We start from the raw sequence: 19,372 nt of genomic DNA, 5'->3' as shown, positions 1-19,372 counted from the left end.
TTAAAATATAAGGGTACAGGAGAAATTACCCTGCAACCAAATGATCTCATGCTCCATCTCAGCCAGCCTGTCAACATTCATGTGTTTTCTCAAAGTTTCTGAATACACCACAGAACACCTACCTGCTTATTTATTGTACATTCTAGGGTTGTAAAAATATATTGATGCGTAGCTGCCCACATTTCCATGTGTCTGCTGCTTATGTCTCTCATACTAGTACCACATACTGTTATTTTTCCCTTGAAAATAAATGTCATTCTTTGAACTAGGGCTTTGATGTAAGGTTTACATCTCTTGAATTTTTGTTGCCTGAACCACTTTTGTCATGTTTTACAACTTGCACTGTGGAACTATTATACTATTTTTATTATAGTATTTTTTGAAAACGAATCCTATCAAAATGAATCAAATTCATTAATGTAGAGAATGTAAGATTTCATAACCATTTAATCTTTAGTTATATAATTAATATTACAAGCACTGTTGGATTAAATTGTTACACCTTTGGTAAGTTACTTTAGATAAGCACATTAATTATATCATTAGGAGTTATCCTCACCTGCAGATCACAGTCACCAATTTGTTTGTCCATTCTTTTAATTGGGGTGCTAATGAGTTGATTGAGACCTTTAATGCAGTGGGTAGTGGTCTGGGTTTGCAGTCAGGCCAAACCAGGCTGAAAGTGGCACTTCTTGAAGCTGTCAGGAACTAAAGCTGTAGCGCATGGTCCAGGGGCTCCTAAGTAAAGGTCCCCGTTTGCTGCTGAAATATAGTGAGTGAAGGCAAAGGCAATCAACTCTGGCAGCCAGAGAAACCTCTCTGGCCATCTTAAGCTATGGCTTTTCGCCTGCAGAGGCTCTGTCTGTAACTTCAGGTGCACGTGTCTTGGGCATGAACTGCACAAGGCAGCATTAATTAAACACAGTGAGACAGTAAAACTTCTGTGCGCAAGACTAATGGCTGCTGAGCATGACTACCTTGACCTCATTTAGGTTATGACTTTGACCATTTTTAGAGGACTTTAATCTTTTCTTGTCTCACTGATTAATTCTCTCTTTGAGGAAAATTCTGTAATATTCAGTCCAAGACCTGCTGCAGCCCATTTTCGTCTTTCATGTCATGAATTTCAGTTTTGCCTCTGGTCTTTCATAGCAGCAGATACTAGCTCAATGAGTGGTGCTCTGTTCAGCAGTAAAGTGTTTTTGTTTTGACACACATAAATGTAGTGTCTCAGATGTATCTGAGGGGTTCTGGAAATTACTGTAATGATGGTCTTTTCAACAGCTCTTCCTCTCCCGGGTTGTACATTGCTGTATATTCAAGCACAACGGTGTCACGGTCATTAACCCACAGCATGGCCACTGTGCCTCTGCACCCATTACCTGCACCGACATTAGAGGATTGAGAGAGAAATGAAGTGTGCGGTGTGAGGTATATATAAAGCACAAACTGTGACTCTCTGGGGCAGTGGACATTTGCTGCTTGTGTAGGGCTGTGGCTGATATGTTAGTATCACTAATTGTTTCCTAATTAGATGCGAGTCAGTGAGTTGTATTTTAATACTCTTCAGGGATCATTACAGAGCAGGAGGAAATTTGTCTCTCCTGATGGATGATAGTCCAGTCAGCAAGAATTTCTACGTGAAGACCGACGGACTGATGGGGAAGATGGGGAGAGCACCAAACTGATGGCTTTTTTCGCTGCAGTCGTGTTTCTTAAGTACTCCATTTTCAGCGTGGCGCAGAGCTGCATCAGAAGTTAATCACACATTAATAGGAGCTCTGTGGAGACTTAACATTCCATGACAGCATGGGGAATGGAGCCAATAAGCATTGAAAGAAGAATTTGTATGATACTCGTATGTAAGAATTATGGTTGCATATTGGTATATAACAAGGGGCTATAAATAATCGCAACTGTAAATGATTCACATCCTGCTGTTAAGGTGAGTGGCCTAATCCCTGTGGTATTTCATATTACTGACAAGTAGGAAAGCTGAGATGGACACAGAGTACAGAAGAAGTAGGAAGGATTGGTTCAGGTTGGATTCATTTCTTGGCTGGCAGGGGTTATATGTGTTTCCGCAGGAGGGGGTATTAACAGCCCCACCATATCTGGGAACATATTATTCATGTGCCCGCTGTACAATATACACATTTGAATCTGCTGGTGTCATTTTTGTAGTTTGGAGAAGTGTAGTTATGTTAGAAGGTGTTATTTTGAAAGAATTTGTGTCTAGAATTTGAAATATCATTTCAGTAGATGTTTCTGACTTAGCATGCATTAACTCTTGCACTGTGTATATGCTATGCTTTGATGTATGCAAACACCCTAGCTGATTAGCGCTGTGTTTTTTTCTTTTTCTTTTTGATTTGAGCAATGTAACCTGGAATTGTTCTCCTTTTTTGCATTTAACATCCCAAAAAGGTGTTTTGTTGTTTTTATTTCTCTAAACCAGTGCCAGCCTTTTCTATGCTGTCTACCAAAGTCATTTCAGTTGTTTGTATTGTTCTTACCAGCTGGGGTGAGGTGGCGGAGACAAAGGCAGATGTGTCCCTGTTGGTTTTTGAAGTGTCAGAGTTAAGTCTTGCCTGTGTGTGTGTGTGTGTGTGTGTGTGTGTTCTGCTCCTATGTGATGTTGCCTGTGTTTGGGTGTGTTTCATTTCCCCCCCATGTGTTGTCTCTGTTTGTGGTCCACAGGTCCTCCGCTGCATTGTTCATCTGCCTCCTCCTCCCCTGTTGAGCAGCTCCCATACCCTCCCCCTTCCATTGCAGCCAATGAGAGCCAGGGAGGGTTGCTAGGTAACTGTGCGGCTCAGCCAGCCCAGGACTCTGACTCTGAGGATGAGTTTGGCCCCAATTCATTCTTAGTTAAAACTGGCTCAGGGAACCTGTATGCTCCTGCCACTGCAACTGCTGATGGTGAGTTGGTTTTCAAACTACTGTTGCTTTCTAGAGGTTAGCCTTCCCCTGCTCCTGGACATGTTGTGTTATAGGTCATGCAGATGGCTATGGGCAAGAATATGTCCCTTTTTTTTCCTGAGCACCATGAGAGAGAGTTGAAACTTTGAGTCGATATGTTGCCTCAGGAAATTCACAGAACTCTCAGAAGCAAGGTCTGCATAGTTCAGAGCTTCACTCAAAGAGATGGATGATTTTGGTTCAGTAGGAGATATTTGTCACAGATATTTCTCTTCAGTTTCAATGCGTGCTGGTGGGAGTAACCATCTACAATCCCTCTATAGAATTTTCAGAAACAACAGCCTGCATGTATCCTCCGCACCTCGGACAGGAAATAAGCAAGAAATAAAGACAGTTACTTCATACCAGGTGCAAAGTAGTCCCTGCTGTATCATCATATATCACTGCAAGGACTGACTCCTTTGAAGTTATTCTAAAAACAGTGATCGCCCCATGGAAGACATTCTGTAGTTTTGATTTCGATAACAACAGTGCTTCTTGAGTTAGATTAGGTTTGAAAATTCCCTACGTGGTTTCTCATTAATAAATGTCAGCTACTCATTCCTCTTGAAACACTCAAGCATCTCCTGCTGTTGACTTAACACTCATTCAGACTGACAGAATGACATTTGCGCTCAAACTGCAAACATGGTATTGACAGTTGACAAAAATTCAGTGACTGTGAAGCATGTACAGTAGATTTTTTAAGGAGCAGTGTGTTACACATCGAATCAGTAGTTAACTTACTCATTGTGTTTAATCATTGTGAAGATTTTATTCAGCATGTCACTACTGGCTCTAATGAAGTGTGTGTGACAGACAATGTAGTTTGGCTGGTCTCTGGAGTGAAGCTGTTTTGTTGAGTTGTTGTTGATTTTTTCTTTTTGTTGCTGTGTAACCCATTGCTATAGATTCATAGACCGTTCCTTACAGCCTTGGAAGGCCTTGATATGCACTAATTCAATGTTCTTTGTGTATAATACCGCAAACACTCACTGTAGATGAAAAATGCATGGACATAAAATTTCAAGTATTTCCTCAAGGTAACCTCAGGAAACCAGATTTATTATTATGGTCACAGAATACCACACATGGAAGTGTTATATATTCTTTCTTATGATTCATCTACATGAAATATAAAATGTTGTCATTCAAACTCTACAATTTATGCCGCATATCTCCCATAAGTCATCAATTTGCATGCCAAATAGGGTGTACTTTTTTTATATTTGAATGTTGATGCCTTTCAACTACAGCAGCTACTTGCTTATCCCAATGGCACGGCAAACACAAAACAAAATAAAATGGTCTAAATAATTGATCAAGCTTCCAAGTTAACTACCCAAAGGGTTGAATTACATCAAACTCCAAAATGCCCCAGCTGCCTACTCAGAAAGCTTGGAGAATGAGTTATTAATCCTGTCGCAAATCTCTCCCCTAATTCCATAGTAGCAACACGCTGGTCATCCAGCAGTGACATGACTGTGCTTAAGGGGACATGGGAGGGGGGAATGGCCTTTACCGCGGCAGATTTGTCTCATAACAATGACACTGATTTGCATAGGTACAGCATTTAGGTTAGCCTCGGGCTGTCAGTAAGGGGTAGGAGAGGACTGAGGAGGAATAACCCATGCTCTAGTTGCTACCTTAATCATCCACAGGCTTTGTAAGATTCCTTTTAAGTTGCAAAGTACAGCATGTTTCTGCTAGTGGGTGCAAAGTCTTTTCCCACTTTTATGTCTCGACAACATAAAACCAGTACTCTTGTCCATTCTCAGGACATTTCACCTCGCTGTAGCTACATATGAATAAGTAGTAAATTATGCAAAATAAGTTTTTCTTTGATGTTATTCATTGTTCCACATTATTCTTTGACATTATTCATTGTTTTCATAAGAGAAAATCTCTTACAGTAAGAAGCAAAGTACAATTGGAAAGAGAACAGAAAAGAGCCTCTGCTGTTTGTTCACCTAAACCGCCTAATGAGCCATGTAAGCTTGCTCTGTGCCTTCTCGCAAATTTTCCACATCATATCAAAATACTTTATAAGCTTGCAGATTTTGTTCACTCAATTCTAGATATCTTGCATTAAATGTATTTTGCAACACAATGTACTCCCATTGGCTGTTCATCGAAGCAGCCTCTTGAATTTAATGAAGAATGGATTTCTAATAACACATAATAACAGTTGATTCAGTAAAAAAATGACCATTTGCATGGCTAATCCTGATTTAAGTTAGATATTGTCTCTTTGCCTTGCTCGGTTTTGTGTGTAGATTTTCAAGGAAAGGAAAGAATAATATCTGTGGTTCTCAATGTAAGATATTTCCAGCCCCCAAAGCTTTTGTGACACTGTTCCCTTCAGCTACATAAACCTCATCAAAACAAGGGTGAGCCAAATAGGTTGTGGTGTGGATTTTGCATACAGAAAAGGGTTATGGACACACAACTGCATAGCCAATACGAGTAAACCAAAGATCACACATTTCCTAAATTGTCTAATCAAATTTATGGAAAGGGAATTCAAATGTTTTCTGGTTTATGCAGAGGTTGGAAAAAAAAAACTTCATGATGCCAAATGTTATATAATCTGGAATTGAGCATGCATATCAGGTTATTCAGTGTGAGTCACATGAGCAACAAGACTAGGCCGAAACCTAGTGTATGGCTTGACAGTGTTGGTCAATGTGCTAAATTGTGGCTTGTTACACTGAATTGCGGACTGTCTGCGTCTCGCCGTAAAAGACTCCTGGGGACATAATTGAGGACTGTTGGCCAATGGAGTAACTCCAACACTCGACCAACCAATGGTGTAATTTCATCACTCGCTCAGTAAGTCAGGGACAGACTTTCACGTTTGCTGCGGTCCATCAAAAAAAAAAAAAGGTAATTTAAAAGCCAACGTGGTAAAATGGCTAGAATATCAAATCAGATCTGTTTGACATACAGGTCAGTTATTGAAGAAATATTCAAATTCAGAGTTGACACGGTGCAGGAAATATTTACTTTTTTACTGTCAGTAAACAACCACAGATAACTATGTATGCCTAAAATAATTGGCTCACAGTGTATCTGTTGCACTGGAAAACAGGTGGCGTTTTATCACTTCAGATTACATTTGCTCAAGGTCATCTTTGAGCCCACATACAGGACTTAAAATGTTCTGCTGGATTTTGAACAAGTAAACGCTCTCAGCAGCATATCGTTATTCACATTAGTAGCCTCCAAGGCTGCAGTGGTTTTTTTGGGTTTTTTTTTTTTTCGGGATCCTGTTTTCTTTTGGAAGAACACTGAGCCAGGGTTTCTGTAAGGCTGACGAGGCTGCTCGCTGAAGCCTGCAGACCTTTTGTGAAGCATGTGTTTCACTGTGGCCCTCGGCTTTCTCTGAGGGGCTTCTTCCTGGGGAGACTGCCAGTGGGAGCCCGCTGCCACACTGAGCCGCAAGATCTAAGACACTGCAACCTCCCAGTATTAGCATCTCTTAATGCAAAACAGCATGGGGTCGGCTAGTGTTGGCTTTCAGTGCAGCCGGGCTCCCTGGTGAAAGGGCCAGCACACCACCACCTCACAGCTGACCAAGCAGGAATGCTGAGCTGGGTAGAAGGGTTGGGGACGTGGTTGCGTGTGAATTCAAATAAGTCTTCATTTGAACTGCTTAATCATCCCCCTGTGTCTGCAAGGGCGGGGTGGGGGGTGGTGTGGTTAAAAGAGGTCACCCCAGAAAGTAATTCATCCACAGACACCATGAGCATTGAAACTATCTGAGGCTAAATAATAATTTAATGAGTAGCACATGGCACTCGCATGCCATGCCCCTGTTTTTCTGAATATGCGAGATTCCAGTTTGGAGTTGACATATCAAAAGGAATCGGTTTCTCTTGATGTTGATGTTGAGTTATCAATGAACTGGAGCCAACAGACAATTTGTCCAGTTCCATTCAACTTGCTGTTCGTCAGTGCACAGAGACCATGGATAATGCATTTTGCATACCTACATATCTTCTTTTCATTGACATAAATTGAGATGCATTACTTTCATTCCATGATAATTGCAGACCATCTGTGCCCTCTAACAAAATCTTCAACCTCTTGATGGATATGCAGCAGAGTGACATACAGAACAGGGCATACATAACCACTTGTCTTGTTCTTGCTAAGGCAGCTCAAAGACTGACAGAAAATCCATTTGATCTCAGAAAGGGAGAGAGAAGCATATGCCAGGACTAGTCCTAATGGATTAGGTTGCAAACTGTGGTAAACCTCAGTTTGAAAAAAATATCTATTTTGTTTAATTTCTCTTTTTAATTTTTATAAATATAATTTTTTTATGTTATTTTATGTTTGTATGTTTGAGTTTACTTTTGCAAGGGCTTGTATTACCATTTTGCTTCACGTGTGCATAGAATATATATCGTAAGAAACTTGTCTTTCTAGTTTCTGGTGTCCTCGGTGAAAGCTGGTGGCAGGATGTTATATACTTACACAATAGCTTGTTTTCTCTCCTCCAGTTAGTAATGAAGATGAGCTTATGTTTGGATTCCAGAAGGTCTTTTTCCCCTTTATTCCCACAGAGAGAGCCAGTGGAGAGCTGAGCGTTATACCCACCATGTGTTGTTTGAGGTACCTGTTACCTCTCAAATGAGTCCAGGAAAGACAGCTAGTATTCCCGCATGGCTCTTCCCTTCAGACTTTTCTAATGGTGCAGGAAACAGCAGGGCCAGCAAAAAGAAGCAGCTTCAGGGAGCCAGGAGAGAGTGCAGCTTCACTGCCTTCATGACAAATTCTATTTGTATTTTTATAGACAAATGCTACTCAACTGGAAATTTTGCTCCTATGATTAGCCATAGGGGCTGTAGCAGTAAGCAAGATTTAATGATTTATCTGGGCGCTGGATAGCTTTTGATTAATTCTGTATCGAATGGCTCACACCTCAGTGCGTTGATCGGGTGTTCGGGGCATGTCATATCACTTCATTTCATCAGGTGTGACCATTAGTGCTGTGGATTTTATCCACTGTCCTTGTTCAGAAATAGAGCTTCTCTCTGGACACAGAGTGGCAAATTAAGTCGGAACCCAGTGTTCCTCCATATGTCACCAAATGTGGCAAGATTTATGCCACTGAAACATTTTTCATATATAGATATCAAGCAGTGTGGGTAGCTTGAAGGTTTTGAATATTGTTAAATATCAAACTGCATACATGGTTATGAATTTATTCACAGTTTTAACTTGAAATTGATTGGTGGAAGAATTGCAGGAGTGCAAGTTTACAGTTACTGCGGTTTACAAATAAATGTCAAATAAATTAATTTACCATGTGAACAGCACATAGCGCTGCATACAGATTATTTGACATAGTAATTGCTCTTATCAACTGAAGTGCTGCATACTTACAATAGCTACCACCTGGTTGCCAATGCAAGATGTATCTAGTGAAATAAAGGCTGGTCTTTTACATTTCGATTCACTGCTATAGTGCAGCATATTGAATTGTTTCCATGATGACTGTTGCTGATTTTGTCATTTTCTTAGTCAATGTTAGATTTTTTTTCACTAACTCATTAATTTGCAATTTTCTTTACCTCTCTTGTGGAAGATAAGTAGTTTCCTTGTTGTGTTACTCAGACAGTTGCTGTTCACTGACATCACTCACACAAGAAAAGTTACTCTCATGTAAAAGCTTCAGCATACTTGTATGACTGCTACATTTTAATTGTAAGAGTTGTATTGCAGTTAAAACAACAGGGCTATTGGTCAAGTAGAGTACTACGCAGGGAAGTATGGATATCCCTCAGATGAATCAGATTAACTATCATGTTTATTACATTTTGAATTCTTTATTTTTTTACCACACACACACACACACACACACACATATATATATTTATTATTTTAGAAATGGGAAGCACTCAGAGAGCCCATACAGTGCGTACAATCTAAAGTTGTTATTTTGATAAAAGAACATGTTTTAACAAATTTTTATTCTACATCTGGTTTGAAAACATGCATAGTGATTTACAATCATAAGATACAGTACATTTGCCAGATGTTTTTAATTTTTGCATCAGTGTAAATATTTTGAGGTGTTTGAAATATATTTTTTTTTATGAAAACTCTGGAAAGTTACCATTGGTTTTACTTTTATAGTGTAACTTTGATACCTCACAAGTTGGACAGTTGTCTTCCAGCAATTATAACGTCATTATACAGGAATGACATTCCTGTTATCTCTCAGGGTGGGGGTGAGGTCCTAGCTAATGAAGTGGATTTGCCTTAATTACTTGTCTAGAATAGCGTCAGGAGACCTTAACCGGTGCATACATCTGTTAGAAAGAAAAATGAAAAACCCACATTCCCAGACTGAATAGATATCTTTAGGCTTCTATTTTGAATGCCATGTGAAAGTTTGGCTTTTGTATCAAAGTCCCCCTTCTCTGTCTCTCTGATAACAAATGAATCTCCTTTTCTTGCCAATTTCGTTGTGCAAAGCAGGTCAGTAGAGAACCATTTATTTTTTCTGTCCTTTGGATAGTGGTGAATAATTGTTGCTGAATCACCACATCTGTGGGGGTCGGACTGCCCTGTGCTTTGTCTCATAAACTCTCTTGTTTCTCATTCTATTTATTTCTACAAAAATAACCATGACTATTTACCTGGCTGTTGAAGGGTTTTTGGTTGGACGATGGCAAATATGTATACAGTCAGGTAGTGGATTTAAATCATGATGCAGTGCTTTTCTAGTTCTTTTTCTGTTGAACATGTTCTACAATGAATTACAATGCATTGGGCAAGTGAAGAAGACAAGTTAAGCAACACTCCTGTGTAGACTGTAAAGCATTTGGAGGGCACTACATGTATTAAATACTTTTAAATATTTCATAATGGTGCATAGCTATGGACAAATAACTAAACCTAAAAGTAAATGTTTGAACTTCCAGCAGAGCACTACATAAACTATTAAAACATGACTTAATCCAGGTACATTGGGAAACTCAGTTTATAGGTGGATTGGATTGTGATCTAATATTTATGACTATTATGTCATAACTGAGTAAATCTGCATAGCATTTATATGTTAAGATAACCGCACTATATATATATATATATATATATATATATATATATATATAGTGCTTTTCTATTCAGGGAAGGGACAAAATAACAGGAATACCTAACAGTATTTTGCGAGCCCGCACTGTAGACTTGCAGTAAATTAGACTTTTCTGTATTTCTGTGGTAATGTTTGAGGCTGGAGCATGACTCTTACAATATATTGCAAGTATGGTCCTCAGTAAAAAAAGTGTTAGCAAGTGTTGAATGAATTACTTGTTGCCCTACATTTGCTTGATCGTCATAGGAAGTAAAGTATTTGTTTACCGAGCAGTAAATGCATTCCAGAGCCGTGATGCATTTGTCCTTGTGAAATATTTCTCTGCGTATGTCTGTGCTGTCCCTGTATCGAATTAGCATAGCCTTATTAATGGCTTTAGGAATCAGGTACATTCCTGAGCAGGAGGGAGGTCATCAACAACTGTGCGGTTTTACCTCACACCAGTCTATTGTTCATCAGGACTGTGGTGTGCCTCTCTCTCAGTGGCTCAGCTAATTACGAGGTCAGCATTGTGCAAAAGTGTGCTCAGTATGGAACCAGCTGTCCGTGCGACAGATACATGATATAGCACTCTCTCCAACATGAAAGAGAAATAAAACGATTTCTGTCAGTGGTTCATCCTATAAAATGTGTGGACGATGTGGCAGTGAGCCAAAATCGAGTCTGAAGGTGAAAATTAGTGTGCTCTCCTTTTTTGTCGATGGCTAATAAAACGTGCAGAATATAAATAGAAATGAGTTGAAACACTATAAATGTGAGCATGTGTGGAATTGCCAAGCTTCCTGCAAAGCACATGTGTGTTGAAAGCATTTCAGGAAGAGACTTAAGCAGGTGCCTGAGGATTAAATGCAGCACACTATGTTTTTGTCTTGGTTTTCCTTGCTGAGCCATTCGTTAGCACACTACCTGTGGACACAATGGGTTCTCTTTCCACTTTCCTGAAATGCCTCAAGCACTGAAGCATAAAGTGACTTTGTTCTCAGCACAGCCAGTTTTACACCTCAACAGATTGTTTATCAATCTGCCTTGATTGACACATGTTGATATGGTGGCTTCATGTTCCTAACCCCTAAAAAATCTGAAATGACTCTAAGCTTTTTGGCTGGCCTGAGTAGGTATTGCTTTAATGAAGGAGCTGATTATACAAAATAAGCCTTCCGTGTGTCTATATTCCACTCGCTCTGCTGTAAATTGGCAATTTAGTTTTGTAGATATCTGTGAAATAAAGGAGGCTTGCTGCTATAAAGAAAATCCACTCTTTCACTCTGTGTAAAGCCAGGAGTTCATTGATTGATGAGTGGCTTAGCAGATGTGGAAATAAATGGATACAGAGTGCACAAGGACATTGGTCTTCTATCTTGTGAAGTGCAGAGAGTATCAAATAGTGCATATAGGACCGCTGGATACAATCTGTTCTTCTAGACTTCATATCTAATACTTTCAAATCCTCTGATGTAAAGTGAAAAAAAAAGCTGGTAAAAGACATAAACAAAGAGCAGGTTTTGGCTGCTAAAACCTCTGGAACTGCACGTGCCGGCTGGAATCACTTCTAATAAGGCTGACCACTGCAAATCTGATAATGACATGCAAAACACATAGCTAATATTGTTTCTTGTTGGTTTCTATTTCAAACCTCACATTTGCTTCTGTTGAGCTTTGGCAGCGGTAAAAGGTTTTGCACAAGACAAGAGTGAAACAGGCCATTGTTTATAAAAAGCCAAATGTCCAAAAAAAAGCCTTAAGAATTGGTCAGTTTCAAGAAGAGGCCAGCTTGTCTGTTTACACAGGAGCCAGTGTCTGGTCTGAGTAAACTGTCCCAGGGCTCTGTGGGAGGCAGAGAGCACACTCTGATAGAGACCAGTTGGGAGATATAATGAGCAGAAGAGGGACTTTTGCAAGAGTGGTTCATGCAAGGCCTTTGTAGTGGTGAATTTGGTCTTTAGTTTCAGGGTTAATTTGTGGGCTGCTGGTGAAACTATGGCTAATCATTTATGAATCAGAATGTTGAGGCTCAGGGAGTTAAAATAACACCATAAGGCTCTTCTTACCCTGCTAGCACACATACACAAACCTTTTGGAATATGCAACCTCAATGGATCTGCAGTAGTTTTGAATCTCTGTGTTGGTGAACAAACTGTGGGTGTCTTTGATGGTGCTTTCAAAGGTAGCCAAGATTCAGAAGTGCCTCAAAACAAACATTAAATGAGTAGAATTGTTATTCTTTTAAAATGTCTGTAACGTGTTGTATCTCTTTCCTCTTTCTTTCAGACGGAGCCTTTCAAAACCACTCTCGGCTGCGGACGCCTCCTCTACCGCTCTCCCACTCCCACTCACCCAGTCATCAGCACCATGCAGCCTCCATTAACTCCTTGAACAGGGGCAACTACACGCCACGGAGCAACCCAAGCCCCGCTCCCACAGACAGCTCTGTGCCCCCCGAGGGTCCAGCCAGTGGTCAAGACTCCGGCAGCGCACAGGACAACTGGCTACTCAACAGCAACATCCCCCTGGAAACAAGGTACTGTGTAACTTGTCTCCCTGACATTGTCCAGAGATGTTGGCATCTGTAAGACTGAGCTTGAGCTGGCGCTATTGAACACAGGTTTTCATGCTGTCTGCTCCATATTAAATTACCACAGTGCTAACAAGGAGCAAAGCAATAAAATGGAAACTATCCTGCTCGGGGCAAAGGCCTACATTTGTGATGAACATGATTTTGTTGCAAACAAGAGAAAAGTCCTGTTTTTGGGTCTCCGTCTAATGTTAGCAATCCTAACAGTGGAAGTTATTGAGTTTAAACAGCAGAGTAATTATAGTCACGTTGGATATGAAATAGTTCTTCTAAAATTACATTCAGGCTCCTGTGAGCAGGCTTCATAGCTCCTCCACTTCAGCCAGGAGTTTTATTTATTTCATATTAATCAGGGTTCAGTTCTCTAGCACATTTCTCAATAGGAGGCCCTTGTGTGAAGTAGATCTGCCAAGTATTATTGTAACAAAGGGAATATCTGTTGGTATTTCTTTGGCTGGTCTTATTGTAAGGCAGTATGAAATCAAGAATAGCAAGGCAAATTATCTCAGCCCTCTTAATGATCACATTACTCTGCAGTAGAGAAACTCCCCAAACAAAACCTATCTTCTCAGTGTGACCACCTCGCCTGCTGAGCAAATTTTAAGTAAAAGCCATTGTGTTGCCTTGATTTTTAAGGAAGTTATTATGGATAAAAAATGGATATCTCTTTATTTATATGATTGGATTATTAGGATCTATTCAAAACAATCCAATGAAAAACCACACTTGAGACCACATTTTTGTCTATAGTGTACAGCATATAGTAAACACCTTGCCATAAATGAAAGCGTTGTTGACAGGAGAATAGCTAATAGCTAATTTGGCATGGCTAAACAACCAGCCATGAACAGAATTACTGTCTCCTCCTTCAGTTCTGTGAAACGGTTCATTCAACAGGAAAATGAGCATCAATTTCAGCTGGTAGAAGGACAGTTAGTGGTATAATGAATGATTACACGTCATCCAGCTTCAAAGTTAATCTTGCACTGGTATTCCCTGTGGACCACAAAACAGATGGTGAGGAGAGTGGATCTGCAACAGGCAAGAGTGCTGCTCAAATCACATATGTAGTCTTTATGACCCATTGCCTTTAAAAAAGATCAACTACTAAAGTTCCAATAATGAAATTGAAACCATTAGTAATATCCACACGGACACAGAAATATTAAATGTCACCTTTACTTAGTTAATGGTATTACAATGGCCCTCTCTCGTCACTTTTGTGAAGTTTAATGGCCCTGATAAATTCTGCACTGGTAGGTCTCATCCTGCTCTGCCACTGGAGAGATTCCAGCAGTTGGGTAGCCTTATCCAGCCTCACCATTTTCTGCCAAGCATCTCTCTCTCTCTTCATTAAAAGTTGCATTCTTCCCCAAAACACGAGCTTGAGAGACCACGAACAGACTTTACTACTGGCCTCAAAGGGGCAGGGATCAAAAACAAAGCTTTTCTCTTGTACCACTGAACGTGTTCAGCCTGCCCATTGCATGTGGACAGTTCATTTCTCCATTGCATTGCTGCAGTATTTCCTTATGGAACAGAGCTCTCATAGGGGGGAGTGCATTATGGAAGAAATGAGACATGGCATGCACCTCTAGAGACTTAAGAATGAACTGAAAGTGTGTTTTTTGGAGTGTTGCAGCCATTAAATGACGAACAACTGTACTTAATGATACTATCCAGTGTGAAAACTATGAAAATTCAGTGACAAGTTCATTTGCAATTAAAACTTAAATCAAGATATTAAAAAGTGTTTTGCCTGAAATAATTGTCAGAAACCTTAAGGTTCTTACTTGTGAGTGATGCATTGTTTTCTTCCAATCACAACCTTAAAGGAGCCAGAATACTCTAATGTTTATCAGAGAAGAGCAAGACGCTTGCAGAGAAGGGCAGGGCTCGTACAAAACAAGGTATGGCAGTGCCCAAATGAGGGGAACAAGAGAGCTAGATGTTATTTGTCTCACACCTTTGTAGAAGTAGTTCCATAAGGGCCTTGGTTTCTTTGTCCCACGCTGTCCGTCTTGATCTCCATTTGTCAGTTGTTGTTGATGTTGCTTTGTGATCACATACTGTTTTGGCATTTCTGTGTTTCTTGCACGCACATCTCACACTAGCTTCATATCCATCTTTCCACCTGTGTGTAGAAACATAGCAAAGCAGACATTCCTAGAGACTTTACAGGACAACCTCATTGAGATGGACATTCTGGCATCAGCACGCCATGATGCCTCGTACAACGACGGGTATGTTGCATGTTTGCTATCTGGCTCACCCTACTGTCAGAATCTGCTTTGCCATGAAAACAATAGTGATGCCTGCGCTATTTTTCCATCAAACATCCTCTGTTTTGAAATGCTGTCAATCATCAGTGTACTTCTCCTGCAGTGCTAGAATCTTTACTGTATTTGTCCCTTCCCTGTTTGATACAACTAACAATTTGCATTAAGTCACATTGTTGGGTTGTACTGCTTTTGATTAATGTTAAGCATGACCGCTTTATGAAACACAGTTGCCCATGTTATCTCCTATTTCTAGAATAGGATACGTCGTGATATTTATAGATAAAATACGGTCTCAGTGACTTTCCACATCATACATTGTAATGTGATATTCAATCACGTTCATGTCACTGTCGCTCGGGAGCTTTTTGAAAACTTGTCAGTAAAACGGCCTTGACAACAGTTCCACTGCCGCTGACTCTCTGATAGGCTGCTCATACGGCTCTTGGACATACAGCTGTACACATGTTTTCTGAGATAGCCAGCCATGTTCTTCAAGGGCGAATAAATCTGCTCAACTCCATGCTGCAACCTTATATACTGTATCTCTGCTCTGGACAGCCTTGCTACATAGTTACTGGGAATGACTTTTCACCACGCTGGCATGAATACGTAAACAAGAGCCAGCTGCGGTCACTAGTCCTGTAAATTAGATTTAATATTGATTCACAGTTTCGACTGAGCAAAACCCAGTATGCTTTAGCATTTTCACTAATCCAGCAGAAGCGTGACTATGGTAACAGTATTGAATGTGCTTGGAAACTGAATTACTTATCAGTGGAAGGGACAGCACTTGGATAGACGGTAACCTACTGTATTATGATGATAGACATCCCTGAGAAATGAGAAATTTCTAGTAAGACTAACAATGAAATGTGTTTTTTCTAGGCACTTCCTGTTCAAACCAGGTGGAACATCCCCAATGTATTGCACAACATCACCAGGATACCCTTTGACCTCCAGCACAGTGTACTCGCCTCCCCCACGCCCTCTGCCTCGAAACACCTTCTCTCGGCCTGCCTTCAGCCTGAAGAAACCCTATAAGCACTGCAACTGGAAATGTGCTGCTCTCAGTGCCATCCTCATCTCAGTAACACTGCTGTTCCTGTTGGCCTACTTCATTGGTGAGTCACCTCTGATGCTCCTACACACCACGGTGGGCACCTCGACCTATCCGCCCCCAGCCCCACCCCTCACTTAACAGCAGACACAGGATGAGCCCATGCTCTATTGTGTTCCCTCTATCATCCGTTTTAATAGTGTTGAATCTGCACTCTCCGCTTATATGAGCATAGTTATATAGGGACTCATAGATTGACTCCTCGCCCACACACCTTGTCCGAAATAACATTATCATTCATAGATTGGGTTGACTGAATCTGCAGAGACGGGGAATTTGGTTTCTTGCTCTTGTGAATAGGTCAGATAGGGAATGAATTAAAAAGACATCAGCCATCACACAAGAGAGGACTGCACATTTAGAATTTTCATCTTATTTGAGTTAAGATTCCCTGACCAGCATACCCAGGTCCCAGCTGGGTAAGGACTATCGGCTGTGATATCTGAGTTATGCTATTAAATCAGTTCTGCTGTAATTCCCTCAGGGAATGATATGCATATCTGATAATGCAGTATCATATTTATCTGTGTGATCTATATACAAGGCTGTTTACTCAACATTTCACTAGTAAACGATCAGAAGAAGCAGTTCATAGATGATGATGATGGTGGTGATAAAGACAGCAAAATGAAAATTTAGGAAGGGAAGTTAAAAAGTACATGTACGTGGAATCAGTGAGTCATATTAAACTATGTTTACAAATTTGTGTTGTAACTTAAATTATCTGTAGATTTTTTTCATCACTGCTCATGCTAGCTACCAAGTTCATCTTCTGCTTATTCCAATTAAGTTGTTGCTCTGCCAATAGTCTAAAATTCAACACTTCATGAGTGGCAGAGATTTGTTTTTTATGGTTTCTGTTGTTAAATACAAGTGTACCCCAAGTTTTAAGTGGTTAGAGGTTGGATTACTATTGTGATAGGAAAATGCACATTTGTTCATAAGAGGATATTTGTTATTATTACTTTCAAAGAAAAAGAGATACAAGGGAGTTCATAATAGCGCGGTCAGGTAGAGAAGGGATAGCAAATGGCAAGGATTGTGGATAGGTCAAAGGTCCAGGGAAAATGTGAGGTCGGGGAAAGGGTTTTGGGGCAAGGTCACATAACAACTGGTTTGGGGGTATGGCTGAGGTAAGTTAAGCGCATGTTGACTGAATTAGTGCCAGTAACTTGGCTCAGAGTAGATGAGAGTAGGGAGGAGGGTTAACACAAAGAATGTTATAAAGGAATGAGTGACAGGGTTTACGACATAGGGATCCTGTAGTGCAGTGAGGGGAGAGAAGATGGGTAAAGATTCTCGAAATGTAATGTCAAGCAGGTATGTTTGAGGTCTGGATTTAAATATTGTTGAATATCATTGTTGACTCGATTGGCAGACAGTTCCAAGGATGTAGTGATCTACATGAAAAAGCTGGCAGGGCCTTTTTTATTCAAGTAATGAAAGTTGTGCCTGGTCCATTGACACAAATTCAAATAAGGAGTTGATACACACTTCTATTTGATATATTTTACCATATAATATACACCTGATTGGCTGTGAATACCTGTTTAACATATAAATAGTTACACTGTTGAATTCCGTCTCACACAGAAAAAGAAAGAGTTTTTCTAATAGAAGGATGGCGAGAACATTGTAGTTCATATGCATGAAGTCGATGAAAGGACAGCCAGATCCTTCTGCGTGGCCTTCATCAGTGAGATAAACGAATTCTTCATTGAGGACATTTGTTATAGACACGCATTATGCCGCAACAATCCCAAAAGCTTTCGTTTCAGCTTCTCCTTGAGGCCAAACGAACTAAAATCTGATTATTCATTTTTTGTCACTGGAGCCATTTAAATAGTTTCATTTGAAATTCAGAGCAGTGTTGGATTAATAAAAAGAATCAGCTGGTTGCTGCTCATGGTGATTATCTATGTATCAAGCCATTTTGAATCGATGGCGGTCGGTGAGTGAGAAAGTTCTGGTTTGGCTTGTTTTTGGAATCAGCAGTGTGGTTTGGCTGTAGAAGTAGAGATACAGTATGCGCCTACAGTTTACTGTTTGTGAATTGGCCAAAAGCCAGAGAGCCCCATCAGCCTGATAGTGCTTAATCAGACTGTGTAATTACACCCTGCAAAACTCACACCATTTCCCGATGCACCACAAGTAAACATGTTGGAGACCAAACCTCACCCTAAGATCGGAATTTCCAATCAAGAACGAGGGCCATATTTAATTAAAGGCTGATGAGAAAATACATTTAATTTCAAGTGCAATTAATTATTAAGGCCTGTAATTGGGAACTCTGGGTGAGATGTCTAATGAACCCAATTATGCCTCATGACAGATGTTTGGACTTGCAGCATGGTTCTATATTGTCACAGCTTTGTAAATCGGCGCATTTTGAAGTGCAAAAAGGTCGGGGGGTTAAGATGGCACTATTTTCTCTGTGGTTGCTCGCTCATTAGCACATTTGTTATATGTTCCTCATTTTAAGGTCATCAGTATCCTCCCGTGTTCACTTCCATTCACCCTGGGTATCTAGCCAAGGACAAAGAGGTTGGGCCCTAGAAAAAAACTCACTGCATGATCATCCAACCCAGAAAAAGCTTCTCTGCAGCGCAGACTTTACCTATTTGTCTTTCAGTACTTCAGAATATTACTGCTTTGTTTGATTTGGCTTTTCATTATGCCAATGTGATATTTGCAGTATATAGATTTGTCAATACTGTTACTCAGTCAGCTTATTTGTAATCTTAAGGAAGTACTCCACTGCTTTTATTATGAATGTTAAATCAATCTTAGATATGTCATAAAGACAAGTACAAAATTTAATCTGTTTATGCAATGAACTACTTTAATGGCCAAGAAAAAGCCTTTGTTCTGCTTTCATTGCAAATGCTGCATTCACATGCCATGATGCACAGCTACATACCCTGGCTAGGTCTGCTAGGTTGTAGTAATATTTGGAGGGGATTTCTGCAGTTTTTATATGGTCACAGAAAATATGAATCTGCATTGGCTGCAATAGACAGAGTTGTTGGACTTTGCACCAAATATTGATCATTTGTACAATTATTAAAGACAAGGTGATAGGGTTAAAACACAAAGGAGTATTCATGTAAGATACTCTGTTGCATTGATCTTTAAGCTACACTGAACTACTCATCTATTCTACTACTCCAGGCAAATCAAAGCAAATAAAAGTTATGTTTTCACATTCTCATCTTTATGCCTTCCGATTACATTTTCTTTCTGTATACTCCCTGACGCATCATACCACCCAAATTCCAGACACAACGATAAAAAGTATAAAAAAGCTTATTTGCTGATACACTGAAAAT

The 19,372-nt window shown here is 40.0% G+C and overlaps 1 protein-coding gene across 6 annotated transcripts in view; it reads left to right on the top strand.

The window, feature by feature from the left end:
* The window catches only part of tenm4 (teneurin transmembrane protein 4), a 109,824-nt gene that overhangs the window by 18,924 nt on the left and 71,528 nt on the right, over positions 1-19,372 (top strand). For 2 of the 6 annotated variants that reach the window (XM_070906341.1, XM_070906340.1), the window contains exons 3-5: positions 3,255-3,270; positions 12,347-12,590; positions 15,812-16,047. In XM_070906341.1, the coding sequence (XP_070762442.1) occupies positions 3,255-3,270; positions 12,347-12,590; positions 15,812-16,047 (496 nt within the window). Of the gene's footprint in view, positions 1-565; positions 572-2,700; positions 2,923-3,254; positions 3,271-12,340; positions 12,591-14,788; positions 14,888-15,811; positions 16,048-19,372 lie in introns of all 6 variants that reach the window. The other 4 variants (XM_070906343.1, XM_070906342.1, XM_070906338.1 and 1 more) reach the window with 3 other exon arrangements.

Source organism: Enoplosus armatus, chromosome 5, assembly GCF_043641665.1.
Source record: "Enoplosus armatus isolate fEnoArm2 chromosome 5, fEnoArm2.hap1, whole genome shotgun sequence".
NCBI classification, from domain to species: Eukaryota; Metazoa; Chordata; class Actinopteri; order Centrarchiformes; family Enoplosidae; genus Enoplosus; species Enoplosus armatus.
Note: the sequence above shows the minus strand (reverse complement) of the source record. Positions and strands in the feature narration are given on the sequence as shown.